The 18,750-nt window shown below is 37.5% G+C and overlaps 1 protein-coding gene across 2 annotated transcripts in view; it reads right to left on the bottom strand.

Annotated features, from left to right (window-relative positions):
• LOC114655484 (uncharacterized) overlaps positions 1-16,630 on the bottom strand; it is a 40,684-nt gene extending 24,054 nt beyond the window's left edge. Inside the window, exons 1-3 of one of the 2 annotated variants that reach the window (XM_028806525.2) lie at positions 16,548-16,630; positions 11,178-11,229; positions 970-1,398 (exon numbers count right to left, since the gene is read on the bottom strand). In XM_028806525.2, coding sequence (XP_028662358.2) covers positions 970-1,398; positions 11,178-11,196 — 448 coding nt within the window. In that variant the 5' untranslated portion in view covers positions 11,197-11,229; positions 16,548-16,630. The remainder of the gene's footprint in view (positions 1-969; positions 1,399-11,177; positions 11,230-16,547) is intronic. The other variant, XM_051923453.1, reaches the window with a different exon arrangement.
• Between the last annotated feature and the right edge of the window lie 2,120 nt (positions 16,631-18,750).

Raw genomic sequence — 18,750 nt, forward strand, 5'->3', positions numbered from 1 at the left:
TACCGATAATTCTCTTTCCGATCAGCTTCTCCGAGTGGTGCAGTGAGAGTAATATGGAAAAAGATGATCCACTGTGGCAACCCCTAACGGGAGCAGCTGAAAGATGATGAAGAAGGTGGTGCAGTGAGAGTAACAACGCTAAAGCAGCTATGGTATTTAGAATAGTTTGACCATTCTGTGGACCATTATATTGTTACTGGTTAATTACAATCAGATGTATTAAACTAATTAACAATATGGGGTTAATTTCAGTGTATTTATAAAGCCGCGTCAGGAAAAGAAAGGATAACCACGTAGGAACAGTAGCACTGCTTTGACGCTGGGTGCCGCCAGTCTGCAAAACCGAGCGGAGAACTTGCGTATGACAGGGTATGAGGTACCGTGGAAATGTGTGTGGCTTTACGCCAAGTTTAGGTTTTATACATCACAATTTGAACGTGGAAACGTTCTTACGCAACATTTCTGTTCGTACGCACCGTTTATACATGAGGCCCCAGAACTGTAAATGGTACATTTTTGCTCTTGTTCTTGTGGAGAAGGTGTTTTGTCAAATAGAAATCCTTTACTTGAACCTGGAATTGTGATAAGTATTGCTATGTTTGTGGTTTGGGGCTCAGTGGCACCCCTTGTAGTTACAATAGCAATGCCTATCACATGATGCACAAGTCATGCAATGTACTAGGTCTTCTTATTCTGCCTATAAAGATTAGGTGCCTCAGCCATAAAAGTATTGGGTCAAAGGCAAAACAGCAAACTCCAAGTGTGAGTTATAGGCAAATACTCAAGTACAGAAGTACAGCAAGATATTGCTATGTATATTTAGACAATGACTTTGGTTTTGCTTTATGGCTTCAAAAATTTTGGCTGTGGTATTTTTTTCATACTTTTTTTCAGATTTCATACAAGAGATTTAATCAAATACATTCTCAAATATTCTTAGCTTATACATACTTTTATAAAGTACAGTACCTCCAGTGCTCACAGTGAACCTGCAGAAGTAATTTGGTTCCTCAGGTGCTGCTTCAATATTGTGCTCTGTATAATTGAAATATCTGCTGACAACCTTCCCATTATCAGCTCTGAAGATCACTTTCTCATCCTCACAGGATACTTGAAATTCACATAATGCATCTGGTTCAGATTTTGCTGCTTCAATAAAATGTTCATTGACTCTTTGGATTCTGCTGAGGTATACACCACGCCAATCTTGTAAGAGGATCTTGCCATTTTTCCCTCTCAACACCTTGAACTTACAAGATTCATTAAATCTTCTGACACCTTGAATACTGCTGAATTCACCCCCAACATCAAGGCTGCACCAGAACAAACCATTGTCTGTTCTGAAGGTTAACCATTTCTCGGTATCAATGAAGTTTTCCAAAGGGCCGAGGCTATCCACTAGAAAGGAAAAAAGGAAAAAAAAAAAAAAAAAAAAAAAAAAAAAGAAATTTAATTGCAATAAATTCTAGAGCATTTGATCAGTCTTCTTTAGAGTTTTTAGTTTTGTTTATGTTTACAGAATAAACACAAACTCTGTTCATAAGGAGACAATTTTACATCACCAAAAATTAATACAGATCCCCCGGGAAAGGTGAAAATCCACGAAGTAGAAACCATATGTTTATATGGTTATTTTTATATTGTCATGCTTGGGTCACAGATTTGCACAGAAACACAGGAGGTTGTAGTGAGACAGGAACTTTATTCAAACACTGCAAACAAACATTTGTCTCTTTTTCAAAAGTTTAAACTGTGCTCCATGACAAGGCAGAGATGACAGTTCCGTCTCACAATTAAAAGAATGCAAACATATCTTACTCTTCAAAGGAGCGCGTGTCAGGAGAAGAGAATGTCAGACAGAGAAAGAAAAGCAAACAAATCAATAGGGCTGTTTGGGCTTTTAAGTATGTGAAGCACCGCCGGACAACGCAGCTGCTAGGAAGGGAGCAATGTAAAGGTAGCCTTTCAGCATTTTTTTAGAGGAGCGTCCATATCGTCTAGTGGTGCGAACAGCCCCCCCTGCTCACACCCCCTCCGTCAGGAGCACAGAATGTCAGAAAGAGAGAGAGAGAGAGAGAAAAACAAACAATTAAAAATCAATACGTGCCGTTCGAGCTTTTGAGTATGAGAAGCACCATGCAGGAAGCATATCGCTTGACAAAACAGCCACATTTAAGCCCAGCAAGGAAGAGAGCAATGTGAAGGTAATCTTTCAGTGTTTTTTGAGGAGCGGCCGTATCTTCTAGGGGTGCGAACAGCCCCCTTGCTCACAATATATTTGAGGAGTTTTATTTAATAGGTAATACGCGCTCTGGTTGGGTAGCTTCTCAGCCATCTGCCAATAGCGTCCCTTGTATGAAATCAACTGGGCAAACCAACTGAGGAAGCATGTACCAGAAATTAATCATGTTAATCATGTTTAAATATGGTTACATATAAAATCCGCTATAGAGTGAAGCCGCGAAAGTCGAAGCACGATATAGCGAGGGATTACTGTAATATCAAATGTTGATTGTAAAACCTTTGTAGACGTGCTTTTTGCTTGAGTGTTTTCATAAGGCCTATACTACAGAAAACAATACCCAGTATTAGTCAACAACCATGTTTTTATGCCAGTGGCTGTCTTTGTCCTGTTTTTAATTTAAACAGATGGAATCGGGTATAAAAAGTGAAAAATAAGAGGTCAACATCAACACCAAACGGGCATTTTAGAAGCTATAGCTAATACCCCCAGAGAACAAACAGACTTTAAAACAGGCATGTCAAACTCACTACCATTGGTGGGCCGCTTCGACTGCCATACGTGCGTCAGCGGGCCGTACTGTAACAAATACTATTATACTATTATACAAAGTTACTGTAGCTTTCTTTCCAATACTGAAAACTTTAAAAAAATGTAACACTTAAAGTTTAAGGAAAAGCAATTTATTTCCATGCAGTCTCCATACAACAGTGTAGAATCAGAGTCTTAACCTCTTAGCTAGGTCCTTATTATATTACTAGGCTCACCCGCCTTTTAAGGCGACCGACTTTTATCCTCAATTTGTGTGCACTCCATGTGTACATCAGGCATGTAAGTGTAGGGAATGAGAACATCAAAGTGCCCATTCATAACATCTCAAAGTGCCCATTCATAACATCTCCCGAAAACCTAAGTTTTTTTATCCCCTCGAGTGCCTGTCCAAACTTGGAGTGTAGGACTCCATAATAATATACTTGAAACTCATAGGGGAACAACTCTCCCGCTGCCATTAGCTCAGAAATGGTACCATAAGTTTGAGACTTTGACATTTCAGTGAGATACTGAAGCTCATTTGTATAAGAGATTCCTGATGGCATCATTGTAAATGGCTGAAACCTTGACCAATTACTTAAAACATGTCGTCTATCTATCTATCTATCTACAACGTCAGCCCGAATCTGTACCGTTAAAGACGGAGTTTCATGCACTAAATAAGCTATAGATGAGAATAAGCAAGCACCATCTCACCTGATATTTACTACGCGGTGAGGCATTTGTACTCCATCAACATTAATTATTTCCAGAGACATCATTTTGTCTATTTTTCCAGCGCATCACGCACAAAAGCAAGGGAACGATGGGAGCACCAGAACTCTGCTCACATCGCGTCGCTTCGTACCACAAGTAGTAAGTCTGTGATAAGCGGAATACCACTACGCTTTGCACTCACGGGACAGAAGGACAATCCCGACCGCTTTTATATAGTGTCTTGATGATTGATATTCATTATATTATATTCATTGCTTATACAGGAGCCTTACAGTGTGAGATTTATTTCTTTTGTCCTGACACTTGGCATCTCTTGTTAGTAACCAGTTCGTCAATATCAGGCTTGAAATCTTGTGCAGCTGCAACTTTAATGAGGGATGAAAGGTGCTCGATGGTAAGTCTTGAGCGATGTGGGGTTTTGGTAGCTTTCATTAACAAAAACAATTGCTCACAAAGGTAAGTGCTTCCAAACATTGACAGTACTCTCGATGCCAACTTACGGATCTGCACATACGTGGGTGGCAGGTAAGCATACAAGCCTGGCACACCAACTTCGTTGTATTTTGCCTTCAGAATAGAATCTGACTGCACTTCAATCAATTCCATTTGGATATTCTCAGGCGCATTCTCAACTTTGTAAGAGAACAGCGCAATGCCCTGTTTGTGTGAACTGAAATCATGAAAATGCTCACTGAATTCATTGCTCAGTAATTCAAGTTGGAAAACAAATCCTCCAAAAATCTAATTTTACTTTACTAAGTTTACTTCAAAGTTTATATTGTAAAATAACCCGATATGCAAAAAGCCACCTGACCTACAATAATTTTACAAACTCAAAATCACAAAAATATGTTAATAAACAACTCACCAACTTTTTGCGTCCACTTCAGATCTTCAGCTGTAGTCTGCACTAACTGTTCGTTACAATACTAGCACAAAATTACATGAAACTAGAGCAAAAAAACGTGAAAATATGTGGGCTATTACTACTCGTGATGGTCAGTTCTACCCAGTGGCCAGTCTCAGCAGCCCAGTCAGTAGTGTAGCCTTAGCAGGGGCGGCTCTAGGCTCGTGGCGGCCCTGGGCAGAGAAAGAATCGGTGGCCCCTTCGCCTGGCAATGTCAATACGGTATCTTATGCACAGCGGATGGCCACATCCGTTGCGGACACTGCATAGCCGCCTTGTGCTCATGACATGCTTCTATATACGCGTGTCCGTAACTTGAAAACCAAGTGGTGGCCCATGATATTCTCTTTACGGCAAAACATTATAATACTACATATAGCTTACTGCTCCGACTCTAGCGACATTAGTAAATACAGCGTACTAATTAACAAGAAACAATGTTTTTTTCGGCCACATTGCCGTCAGCTGTGTCGTTATTTTCTTTTTCTGTTTTATATTCAATATATATTGGCATGGCGGCCCCTGGGATTTGGCGGCACTGTGCAGGTGCACAGTTTGCACATGCCTAAGGCCACCCCTGTTGCAGCCTAGCACTTCAGTTGTGACGCTGCGGCTCATTAACTTTGGTCAAGGCTCGTGGCTATACTAGCAGATGACGTTTCTGGTATCGTAATGCCATGGAAAACGCGCTTTTGTCAGAAGGCAGAAGTAAGAAAAGTCAATAAGTAACACCGAAGATGCAGAATGATTCAATCACAAACGATAGTAATCATTTTGTACAAGTTCAGTGCTAACTAGGGTCTGTCATGCGGGCCGCGCAGATTTCTGTTGCGGGCCGCATGTTTGACATGCCTGCTTTAAAAGGTTATAGACTTAACAATGCATCAAAAGCACAGCATTTGAATGCTGGATGACTTCATTTTTTCAACATTAGTTGAGGGTGGATCTTTGCATATCATTTGATCATTCTATCTAATCTAGCTGATGGCCAAATGTCCTGAAATGTAATTACTGGAGAGACAACAATACTGTATTATATGGAGTTCACTGTGATAGGTTTCAAACTATTCCAGGAATTTCCTGTCTCTGTAGAATACAGAATTACCCTGATCAAAACTCATATTTTGAGATAAGTACACTACTGTGAAAACAATATCCGAAAACCCAATGGCTTTCAAATATAGATCTCTTTATTTCAAAAGATCCAGTGTCATGGACAACATTACACCACCACTATCAGCCTGAATTTGTGGTACCTGGGCAAAATGGAGCCTTGGACTCACAGGATTTTAGTAATATCCTGGTCCTTGTTTCATTGTGAACTAGCATTCATCAGCTTGGGGCATGTCTTTTCCAGTCTCCTGTAGAGTCTGTGTTCTTAGCACACTTGAAGCACAACTTCATATAGTCTATTGACAAAAAGATAATTGGTTGGGTCACAAGATGCCAAAATCCATCTATGAGAAGGTATGACAAATTGTGTGTATCTTTCACTACCACTATAATGTCAGTAGTTGATTCATCATTTGTGCATTTCTCTGTGTGAATCGTGTCGACCAGTGCTTCTCCCTTTTTCAACCATAAAACTGTCCCTGGGTGTATACTGAATATAATGTAATTTGGGTGGGAGGCCAATTGACACAGTCTTCTGTATAGCACTGGGTATATATCTACACCCAGTAAGGTTTCCATTAATTATATTTTCAACATATTTGGCATACACCAATATATGCAACATACAAACCTTTTTTACATCTGTATCTTGTTCATTCTTACTTGTTCAATCCATTGGTTCCTTTTCACTTAGTTTGCTTAACAGATAAATAAGGGTCACTAACTGAGCAATTACTTCAGAAGTGGGAATGCACCAATTGAAATGACCACTTGTTTCATTTCACTTAAATATACTGATGGAAACAAGAAACAGCACTCATGGTTGGACTGAAATTTCAAGGTTCATTGTGGAAATAACAAAAAACAAATGTAAATATAAGTAATAGTGCAATAACAAAAAGAACATGAAAACTACATTATAAATATTAACAACACAGCTATGATTAATAGCCACTTCTAAGGCACAAATCAAATAAACCTCTGAATGTGATGGTGTGGAATGTTTTCCCATTCCTGCAGAATGGTCTGACTAAGCCGTTGGCAAATGATAGTTAGAGTCACATCTTCAAAATGTGATCCATAGAATTCCAAGCTGCTCTAAGGGGTTAAGGTCAGGGAGAAGGCAGGAAAACACAGCATATGTGCACCAGATTCTACAGGACAGTTGTTAAAACAGCACATTACTGTAAGGTTAGCTTGCTTTGAAGGAGTAAGCAGAGGATCTCGAACAGGTCATATTCCCTCACTCACCTATCACTAATGTAGGCATTTTGTCTGCCTACAGTTTCAGTAGTATGGGAGGCAGATTTCTGAACAATCACTGTTTTCATTGGTATCAGTTCTGCTCTTGTATGGGGAGTTGTGGTTACTGATATCTTGCTGGCATTTGGGGCACGGAGGAACAGCTTATTCTGCAGTGATAACACTGGCATGTGACTTGTCAGACCATAGCAAGTCAGAGGCCCTCGCCCCTGCTTCTGGAGTCATTTGAGGCATTATGCGAAGAAAACCAGATGTCTTGTTTTGAATTAAGGTGTTTTAAAAGGAGAACTGATCAGGCATTGCTCTACCAATTTGCAGCGTATCACTACAGATACTGTATTGCTTTTTCAAATGGGCTAAAACAAAGAAGTAGCTTTTTTTTAAATTTTCATTCAAGAAAAATCACGTGTGAGAAATATTTTAATAGAGCAAAGATAAATAATTTGTGTCCTTTACATTTATTTTTAATCCCAGGAATCATATATTACAAAAAAGTAGATGTGTGGAAGCAAAACATGTACTGCTTTTACAAACTGTTAAATGTGTTTTATTAAGTTGTAGGATATTATTGCAGCTATTAATGAATGAAAAATTAATATTCTGACAAATAAAACTGTTCCTCAAATAAAAATTCCAGACACTCTTAAGTAAATCTGAAATAAACAAACAGCTTTTGATAATTCAGCAATTATTGCTGGGTCCAACTCCCCATGACTTTGTAAAGGAAACAATTGGTTCAGAAAATGTAAGATATTATTTCATTAAGCAAAATACACAATGAAATAAAGTAAAAAGGTAACATTAACATCAACTGTCACAAGAATGCATGTTTTTATTGAAGAAATCTACAAAACAAACTTCTAAGACAGACATTAATTTTACACAATGACACTTATATAGAGTGTCGTCTCACTCAAACATTTCCTTTACTGATGTACATAATATGCTTAAAAGATGAATCAACAGTTAAAGACATTTTGAAATGCCAAGGACAAAACCAGGAAGACTTCATTGCAGAGACATAATGCTTAACTCGGTGGAGTCCCCATTGCAATTGTGACTTGCTTCAGATTATTGTTTTTCCACGTTTTACAATTATGATGTGCTTTGTTCCTTCTTCTCTGACAGATTTACATCACCCTCTTTTAAAGTGGGTGGCAAATGTCTGTGAACCATAACTTTAAGCCCTGCTTCATAAATGATTCAGATTTGGACTTTGCCTGGGACATCTAGGTACATTCACATAGTTTTTGCCAAGTTCTCTAGTGTGGTTTTTACATTAAGCTTAGTATGAATAGCCTGAGGAATGGTTGATCTTTTCCTTAAATCCTAGGTCAGCTGCATATTTCAAAAACATTTTCCTCCTAAGCATGCCATAACTTCGCAACATTTTTCATTACCTTAATCTTCACATGCTTCCTCCTCCCTGACGCTTCAGAGCATCTGTAAGGCATATTTCAATGTAGATCTAATACTAAAACAGTGATGTTTAAAGTTTCAGTATAAGGTCAGCATCCCACAAAATGTTTTCCAAAATATGGACAGTTTTCCCGAGTTTCATATGGATCTTCTTCAAAGATATGTATTTGGGATAAAACTTTAATTTTTCAACAATTAATAGTTTACCTATTCTCAACCAAAGATCTCCACAGATTCTTTAAAAGGCTCATAGTCACCTTTGATTCAAATTCATAGCACACTGACGTATTCATTTAGGAGGATTTATGTTTGTTTGGGAAAAGTGCAAGTGCAAAGGCTTGTGCAATCAAAACTTAGTTTTTTTATTCTTAATTACATTTTCATAGCTTCTGTAACTGTTACTTATTATTGAAGGACAAATAACGCTTTGCAAATAAGTGAAGTAAACTCAAACTTAAATGCATTTTGAATTTGCAGCTTTTTAAGTAGGAAGTGGCACAGTGGATATTGCTGCCTAATCAAATATCCAGGTTCTTGGTTTTGAATCCAGCACCCTCTTATCTCTGTGGAGTTTGCTTATTGTATGGGCATTCCATTTTCTGTCTAAATGTCTTCAAAAACATGCTGCTTAGGTTGACTGGTTATTCCTCATTAGCCCTGGGAGAGTGAGCGCCACAATGGCCTTGCACCCAGTAATGCTGGGAGGCTCATGATCCTCACATACCTGAAAATGACTACGCCGGTTTGAATAATGTTATATTTAACTACGAGGTTAATTGTTACACTCTACACTGTTTTGTGGATCTTGCAAGTTTTTCCCGAGTTTGTATAGTCTTTCTCTTGGTACTCTGGTTAATGTATCATCCTAACCACATGCCAGTTAGGTTAACTAGCAACTGTAAATTAGTTATGAAAGAGTCAGTGTAACATAGTAAAATTGAGTCTTTTCCATGCTTAACTTTTGGTTTGCATGATTCACCACTAGAATTTGTGAGTATGTATAATGAATCAATTAGTCCATATTTAGGACTTCATTATTATTTTAAGGATTGTTTAATATTAACTATATTTAAGGATCTCTAAACTTTAGTCACTGGAAGAGAAAGCAGCCGTGTCCCCTACCTCTGAACTGCAGAGGTATTATCACCAGCTAAAAGCATAGGAAGTTATTGAAAAATGTAGTGTGATGAATTCACTCATATGTGTCTCAGTGGTTATTGTGCCTGAATGGGTTGTCTTAGGGACTGGCTGGACTTAACAAATCAACACCTACTTCACATCAAATAACATTACATTCCTAAAATTCACTTAATCCAGTTAAATTGGACTTTTATTTTACTTTTTAAAGGTGGTCTGTGTTCTTTAATTTTAGAACCCTAAAGTCCACTGGAGGGCAGTGTAATTATAGTCTATGTCTGACAGGCTGGTCCAGTAAAGGAAAATGGTAAGACTGCAGAAGCTTTCAAAAAGAGCTATGTGGAACTCCTTCTAAAAGATACATAAAAATGAGCTTCAATGTCAACTTCAATGGGTAAAGCTAGTATTCTCCACAGCATGACTCATTCTAAACCAGCTGCACTTACACCTTTATATGGACCACATTAACACAATAATTCTCCTAAACAGAATCATGGATTAAAAGCAACAGAAGGGCTTGTTATTAAGTCCTTAGCATAATTTTAAAATGTATGGCATTGTGGAAAAACTATTGTTAAAATGTCATTAGCATAAACAACAAAGAATTTGATATTCATTTACTTTGCCTGTGTCTTGCTTATCAGGCATGTACAATGAAGTAGTAATTAAAACTTAACAGTAAAAATTGTTTTTTCTAATGTGTCAAAAAATAAAATGTCAGATACAGTGTGGATGGGGCTCATAAAATATTTTTCAAACAATGCTTTGAAAATTCAAGTAACAGTTTTGCCTCAGATGACCATCCCTAATAAGTGTTGTCACTATGCTGCCCGATACCTTTGCCCTCCCCTCAATAAGACAAATAATAAAAATGCATCCATTAATAAAAAGTTCACAGTTCCTTATGTCAAACACTGGAGGATCCACATTGAGCAGAATAATGTCAAAGTTGATCTGGCTAGACAAATCATCAATTCATCATCAAATGAGCTGAATCCAATGTGGGCTGTAGCCTATCAGGAAAGCAAATTGGGGTGCCAGTTGATCATTAGACACACTTAAACATGAATGAACACGCACACATACACACAGTAGCCTAATTCCGAGTTGGTAATTGTCATGGATTTCTTTTAAATAAATTATCTGAAGTCACTCTGCAAAGTGTTTGTATACAGTATATTTATTTATTCATTCTATTCTATTCTATTGGAGAGTGGCAAGTTACCTCTTCCTTCTACTAGAGTTACTCTGACTAGATACAGAAATTTCTAAGCCCATAGAGACATAGATAAGAAAGACAGCTAAAAAGTAGTGAATCAACCAATAGACTGAAAAGTTACTAGGAAAGTTAGAAACAAAGTACACAACTTATCACATGATCCAAGTTACGCCACTGCTTAGATGAGGCTAAAAGAAAAATACTTGCATACATGTATTAAAGTGCGTAAAAAAGTAAAGGGGTCTGAATACTGTCTGTATCCACTGTATATAAAAGAATATAGAAAAATACATAAAAAAAATTTTCTTCCCATAATTAACGCACCCTGAAAATTTTAGTAATGTATTAGAATAGCTGAAATACCCATCCAAACAACAGGGAGAATGTTTAAACTCCATGCACATAGAGAACCTGAGTTCTGGGTTTAAGTCTGTGCTCCTGCTGTGTGAGGCAACAATGTAAACCACTAAACAACCAAGGTGCCTGAAATTTGTCTACTCCAGTGTTAGTACTAAAGTAGATTTAGCTTGGCCATACTTTTAGATGTTAACTGTATTGTGGTTATTTAAATTGATTAGTGAAGTGTTTTCATATTTTTTTTTTCTTACCTTCTTTTTCCTGTGACATCTTGTCTTTCGGTTACCACTAAGAAAATGAAAGCTGCAAATATTAAACACGAGAAATTAAGAAACATCAAGAACAAGCAGTGAAATATCAAGTGACGTACATAATATCTTATGATTCTGATCACTCAGCATTTTATTTAGGACCCATTCACTAGGGACTCCTGACTTCATTTCAATTTTCCAGGTCTAAACTTGACCTCCACCATTCATGTTAACTGACACTTCTTAATAATATTACAAAGTGAGGAAGCAGCTAACTGAAAACACTTTCCTATCTTCTTGTAACCTTCTCCTGCTTTGTAAGCATCAATTATTTTATTTTTCAGAGTGCTAAGCAGCTGCTTACAGGAACCCATGGCAGTTGACTGTTGGAATAGGGTTTGAGGAGTCGGAGAATTTAAACAGCTTTCCAATTTGCCTCACCTGGGGTTTCCTAATGATGACTGTGAACAAGCCATAGCCCTAACGAGCTAATTAAGGTCTGAGACCTTGGTTAAAGTTATCAGAGACTTCAGATATCTTGGGATGGCCAAACTTTGGCATGGTGCTCATTTCCTTTCTTCACCAAAAGGCCTAAAGTTAAAGATGATGCATTTTGTTCAGCATTTTATGCAACATTTTAAGTAAGGGTGCCCAAACCATTGCATACCATATGTATATACACATACACTGTCCTGCCATTACATTAAAACCACTGGCAAATTAAGTGAATGATTATCTCGTTTCAATCGCACCTGTCAAGGGGATATATTAGCCAGCAAGTGAAGAGTTAGTTCTTGAAGGTCATGTGTTGGAAGCAGGAAAAATGACCAAGGAAAAGTATGTGAGTGACTTTTACAAGAGCCAAACTGTGATAGCTAGAGAACTGGGACACAGCATCTTCAAAATGGAGACCAGTGAACAATTGACATGATAATGGGCACCCAAAGTTCATTGATGCACCTAGGGGAGCAAAACTCACCTGTCTGGTCTGATCCTACAGAAAAGTTACGGCAGCACAAATTACTGCTGGCCATGAGACAAACATATAGTTCATCACTGTTGCTGCATATGGGGCTGTGTTTCTGCAGATCAGACAGTTCCCATTCTGACTCCTGTTGATCAACAAAAACTCTAACAATGGGCATTTGAGCATCAGAACTGGACCAGGGTGCAATAGAACACAGTGGCCTGGTCTGATAATTCATATTTTCTTTTAGATTATGTAGATGGGCAGGTGCATATGCATCATTTATCTGGGAAAAAGACCGCACCAGGATGCACTATAGGAAGAAGGGAAGCCCGTGGAGGCAATGTGATGCTCTGGGTGATGTTCTGCTGGGAAATCTTAGGTTCTGGTATTCAAGTGAATGTTACTTTGACATGTACAACCTACCTAATGATTGTTACAGACCACATACACTCCTTCATGGAAACGGTATTCCCTGATGGCAGTGGCCTCTTTCAGCATTGTTCATGAATGGTTTGAGGAACATGACAAGTTCAAGGTGTTGACTTGGCCACCAAATTCTCCAGTTCTCAATCTGATCAAACACCTTTGGGATGTACTGAAAAAACAACTCCAATCTATAGAAACCCCACCTCACAACTTACAGGACTTAGAAGATCTGTTCTAATGTTTTGGTGTCAGATACCACAGGACAACTTCAGAGGTCTTGTGGAGTCCATGCCTCAATGGGTCAGTGCTGTTTTGGAGGCACAAGGAGGACCTACACAATATTAAGCAGGTGGTTTTAATGCTGTGGCTGACTGGTGTGTGTATGTGTGTATATATATATATATATTTTTTTATTATTTATTTTTGTTCTAGGTGATCATCTTTCTTACTGATCAGGAAAAAATTATAAAGGATTTGAATTACACCAAGTTGCACAAATGAGTATGCGATACTATGTACAGAACATTTTTCAGTCTAGTGTCTGAATTCTTTAAATCTCAACATTTTGAGGCAACATAGAAGAAGAGGCTGTAATGAACTAGAATTGGAACAGTGACTAATTAAACCCTATTAAGTTTAAGCACATTTTAAAAGCACATGAAAATCTTCTTTGTGTTATTTTAACATTTAGGGCACTCCTTGGTCAACATCACTTTATTTCATTTTTCATTTGAAACTTGTATCCAGTTATTAATAATTAAACTCTAACTAGGATGCTATATTTATTAAATTAGCTAGGAATAATACTGCATATTAATAACTTAAAAGATAAGATTAGTAATTCTAGTGTAGACCACTACAACAGGGTGAACACACACACCCTAGGGCCAATTTAGCAATGTCAATTCACCTAACCTGAAAGTCTTTGGTCTGTGGGAGTTAAACTGAGCACCCAGAAGAAACACACAGAAATTTGGGAGAACATGAAAACCCCATGCAGCGAGGACCCGGGACAAGAACCCTGGCCTTCTTACCACAAAACAGCAGCGCTATCACTGTACTACCATCATTACTTTATTTCTAGTGAAAACCTCTTGCCATTTAAAATGATTAATAAACATATTCCACACATCTGCTCTCATTTGTGAATTGTGTATTTGAAAATGTAAACATAAAAAATTCTAGTGGTATTTTGCTTTTGGCTACATGGATCTCTAATGTGAAATTAGAAATGCAGTAAAATAAAGGTAAATTTTAATTATGTGATAAAGAATTGGACACTTCACAAAGCCCAGTCAGTTTTTGTATCAGAGTCAAGGCTAAATCAAAGGTGGAGACCACTGAAAAATACAATACTTGTAAACGTTATTCATATTCATGCACAATTACACTGCTCTGCACTTTGAAAGCGCTTTTTATCTCAGTCCAAGATCAATGTGTTCTATCAAAGTAAAAGGAATGATATGTTATTAATCAATCAAATATATTCTGATTGAATACATGACCTTGTTAAATCAAATCTATGTTTCCCCTTACAAATATTTAATCCAATAAATAATAAAATTACATTGATATGTGTGATTGAGTTAATTATTCCTTTATGCAAATTACCGTATAAGTTTACTTTGTGTTACAGCTGTTTTCAGGGTATGAGTTACAAGCAAGTGAAATGAATCACTTCACTGGAAACTACAAACTGCATGGTATATTGTTTGGCATTAGATTTAAGTCAGACAGCAGAAAATACGGATGCTTCAAGATTATTACTTCACTGTACTACTATGTGAAGTTTTTTTTTGGGAAAAACTACAGTGGTTTTCATTTATGGAGAACTTGAAACTGAATCTATATACAGATGCTGGGAACCTGTGCTAGTCATTTCAGAGGAATGATTTTGTAGGACAGCTTTGTGCATTTTACCTCACTTGGGTGTCATGGTCATATTCATGAATATCGTTCAAGTTCTGACATAACTAATCTTGTTTTCCAAAAGGTAGACCTTGACTTTATGTGCTAAACCTATCCTCAGATATCAAGGACTGTGCTCATTCTGTAAAGTTCCACAGAGAACTCTGTCAAGAGTGAACTGAAAAAGGGTGGAATCAGACAGAAGATTTCCTAACAGACCTTGTATCATAATTTAAACTGCTAGCACTTTCATAGGTAAAATCCATTCCCTAAGAAACACTTGTACACTCATGATGATGATAAACTGGATTCTCTTAATAATAAGCATGAAGATCATTGGTCCTCACTGAGCATTTATGTTAACCCATTATATGAAGGGTAAATGGCTCTTTCTGAAGAGGCTGATAATATAATGATTTAGATTCCAGAGGGATGTTTCTCAGTTCTTAAGTATATTAGCCAAACAAAGATGTCCGTAGGTCAAATAGGATTACACTTGTCTGTCTATTTCATACTGAAAAAAGAGGTTTTGATGATGTCACTTCAATAATTAATTTTTGCTTGAAAGAACTGACCTCTCTGATCACAGTAAAACTAGTGGTGGAGGATGGAAAATTTACATACCAAGATGCCAGAGGTATCTAGGCACAAAAAGACAATTTTTTTTGCACTGTCAATAAATAACAGGGTAAACATTAGTGATCATAAGTGCCAACACTTTGGCCATTTATTTTTTTCCATGTTTCTGGTTTAACAAGAAAATTGTGAATTTAATGATCTTCTATTAACAAGACAGAGTCTGATATCTTTTTACACTGACATGCATATGTTTTTGTCTCATAACGCAATGATTGAATAGTGTTCAGTGCTGTGTAACGTAAGCATATTTTGCTTTTTTAGTTACAAAAATACTGCGAACTGGCAAACACTTAATATTTATTAAATGTTACAACTTAACACTTAAGTGTAATGTGTTCTTTTTAAATATGGATCCCTTGTATTCAGAACCTTGTAAATTATTTAAAGGGGTCAAAAAACTACTTTAGAATGTATTCCAAATCAAACACTGCACTAGGATTATAGCTTTGTTGTTTATTACTTTGAGATCTTCCTGTGTTATTGTTATGATCACACCCTTAAAGGGAAGGCCAAAACTGTAACAAAGGTGAAAATTCAAAACTCGACTATTTACTTAAGTTTTATTCAGTTAAATAATAAATAACTTTATTAAATGGGTTTGAACAGATTGCCGTTTTCTTAGCCTATCCTGTCTTTCCTAACATCACAAGTGGATGGAATTACCGTTAACTAAAAGGTAGTCTGGTTTAAACTCTGTACCATACAAATTGTATACATACAGTATATAAAAAGTTTCATTAGTTTAAAAAAATATATACTGTATATATTTACAAAAAAGGATTACTTGACACTTCAATTTTAAAGATCTTATTTTCATCTTGCTGAAGACAACTTTTAACTTTTCTTTAGGCTTAGGGACGAAAGCTGCCCACCTGCCACACCCGAAGCCTCATTCACTAACTAACTAATATAACATGCAATATGTCCGATTCTTCATATGCGTCGTCATAAACAATACTGAATCCAATGTCTTCTCTAGGAGTCGACTCTACGATTTCACACGTCTCAGTCTGCCTATCAAACACTGATATAAGTGACATACTTTTCATATTCTCCTTCGCTAATTTATCACGAATGTGATTTAGTTTTCTAATTTGCAAGACTACCACAAGACCTCTTCCGGGTACTGTGAAGACGTCATTACATTTCAATAAAAGTTCCTCTCCTTTACTTTTTTTTACAATATTCTCCGATCATATAACACGCTTTTTCAAGTCCACGGGCGCAGCGGAACCTCCCATGTTTCAATCAGATGTGATGACAACTTTTTACTTCCGAACATCAAAATTCCGCAGCAAAACGGGCCCGTGTAAACCATTTCATAAAGTGTAAGGTCAACTTGCGACTTTCTGCAGCTATTGCTAAGCCTCCGTTAAAATAACATTTGGCTAAAAGAAGTGATTATAAAGACCCAGTGCGTCACTCACCTTGCAGTAACTGCTGCGACGACGACGAACGAAAGTGCGCGAGCGACAGGAAGACGCGCGCTCCTGTAGTTGTCTCTTCTCCCTCCCGCTCGACCCCGCCTACTGACTTCTAGGGAAAAGAAGTGGAGTGGAGAGCGCGGCGGGTTGGGAAAATGGAGAAAACTGGAAAACATGTCTATCGAGATTTCTTTCACCAGCGTTGATTCTTTTGGTAACATTGTGAAGCGGTTTCTGTGCTTTCCAACCAGAAGCAGTAATTAGGAAAGGTAATTTTTCAGAGTAAATATTGTAATTACTAGCAGTGACGTGCACAGATCGTTTGGTGGACAGTGGCTCGAATGGAGAGGACGGGCACAAGCTATTGGATACTGGACACTTTAGTCCTGGACACAATTAGTGGACACTTTTATTTATGTGTTTTTAAATAAACGGGACATTTGTATGTGCCTTTGGGGGCATTATACTGTTCACTAAATACCAAAAACAGAATTTCTGGATGCTCACTTATCAGTAAACACATTATAACCCTTTTACTCTCTATATCTTTTTTTTTGGCATAAGAAATTTTAAGATGCACAAGCAAACAATTCCAATGTAGTTTAAAAAAGCATATCAAATCAAAGCTTTTTTTCCTCCAACAAGTGATACTCAGGAAGCCGCTACATCTGGTGCAATAGATAACAACCTTTTTCTGTACAACGATTTTCAGCGAGAAAAAGTAAAATTATTATGAAATAGAACCCCAAAGAACAATGTAAGATGATTTTATATATAATGTATATATTATGGCTTCTTCAGAAACAAAAAAGAAAGATATTAATACACCTGAGCCTTTCAGGTGTTATCAGCTTTTGGGATTTCTAGCAAATACTTTCTTTTGGATTCCATGTTTTGCTAGATTACAATGCTTCATTATTGTTAAGAGTCGCTACTGAGTTTGCACTTAATTGAATTGGACTTGTAAAAGCTTTTTTTTTTAGCGGTTTCTGCTGATAATCCTTTTTCAGTAATTGAAACAGCATCAAACCCATTACACATAGCCAGAATTCTTAGAACACAATTCCTTGGGCAGGTGCATGAAACTCTCTCATCTCTGTCAAAGGACCGAACCCGCCTGATCACAAATGGGACTCCCAAAAAGCAGTTCCTCCTTCTTCCTCTCAGAGCAAGCAGACACATACCATGTGCAGCTATAGAGACACATTCTCATAAACACCTGCAGCTTTAGGATGCCTTGCTTGGTTGTAATGCACTTGAGTTTATAGACAGAAAATGCAGTGAGTTGTTATAAACATTTTTTGAAAGTAGGCAGCAAGTCAGTTGAAAAAGCTAGTGTTGAAAGCAAAATGAATGTATGCAGCCTTTGAGCATACCTTCAATGTCATAACATAATACTAACCAACACAACCAGCACACAGGAATTTATTATACATTTTCTGTAGGAATAATAGCAATAATTGTCATAAACAATACTTTATTCCCTTATAGGTTAATAAACAGTAGCCTGCCTATCTTAAACAAGGAATGTTGCTAATCATTGCTTTTGCTGTGTTTCTAAACTTTAGGAGCATTTGCCACCGTAGACAGTGACTGTTGGCTTGAACCACTTTAACCCCCCCTTTGTGCTTGTCTTTACTTACTGTGGGGATGGGAGTGATGAACTCATGCTATCTGCTCCGTGACTCTTTGGGGGCTTTAGTAAAATCAATTAACCTTAGAAATGCTCTGCATAATAGTGAGGAGCTCAAAAATTTAGGGGTTGGCGGTTCTTAGTGTCTATGAGTAGGGCCATCCTAACGGAATTATAGGCCCCCTGGCAAAGCAGTGCACTGGGGCCTCTACCTACACAACCACTCAGCAAGTCACAGCATGCATAGATTAGTATGGGACCCCTATGCTCATGGGGCCTCTGGGCAACTGCACAGCGTGCCAACATGCTAAGATGGCCCTGTCTATGAGACAGAGAGAGCAACAATGTGAATAGCCATACTGCATCCTCAGTGCAGCTATACAATCATAGGACCCCACTGTGAGACACAATACAGAGTAATTAATAATTACAAAAAGATGGATAGAAAAACAGTGAAAAAAATTTTATAAACACCAGTTTGTACAAAAACATATAAAAAGATTACTGATTCAGAAGCAAAATAAAAAAAAATTATGGTAGCGAAAAGGGTATGAGGCCTCCTAAAGACTCCAC

The sequence above is a fragment of the Erpetoichthys calabaricus genome, chromosome 1, assembly GCF_900747795.2.
Source record: "Erpetoichthys calabaricus chromosome 1, fErpCal1.3, whole genome shotgun sequence".
NCBI lineage: Eukaryota > Metazoa > Chordata > Cladistia > Polypteriformes > Polypteridae > Erpetoichthys > Erpetoichthys calabaricus.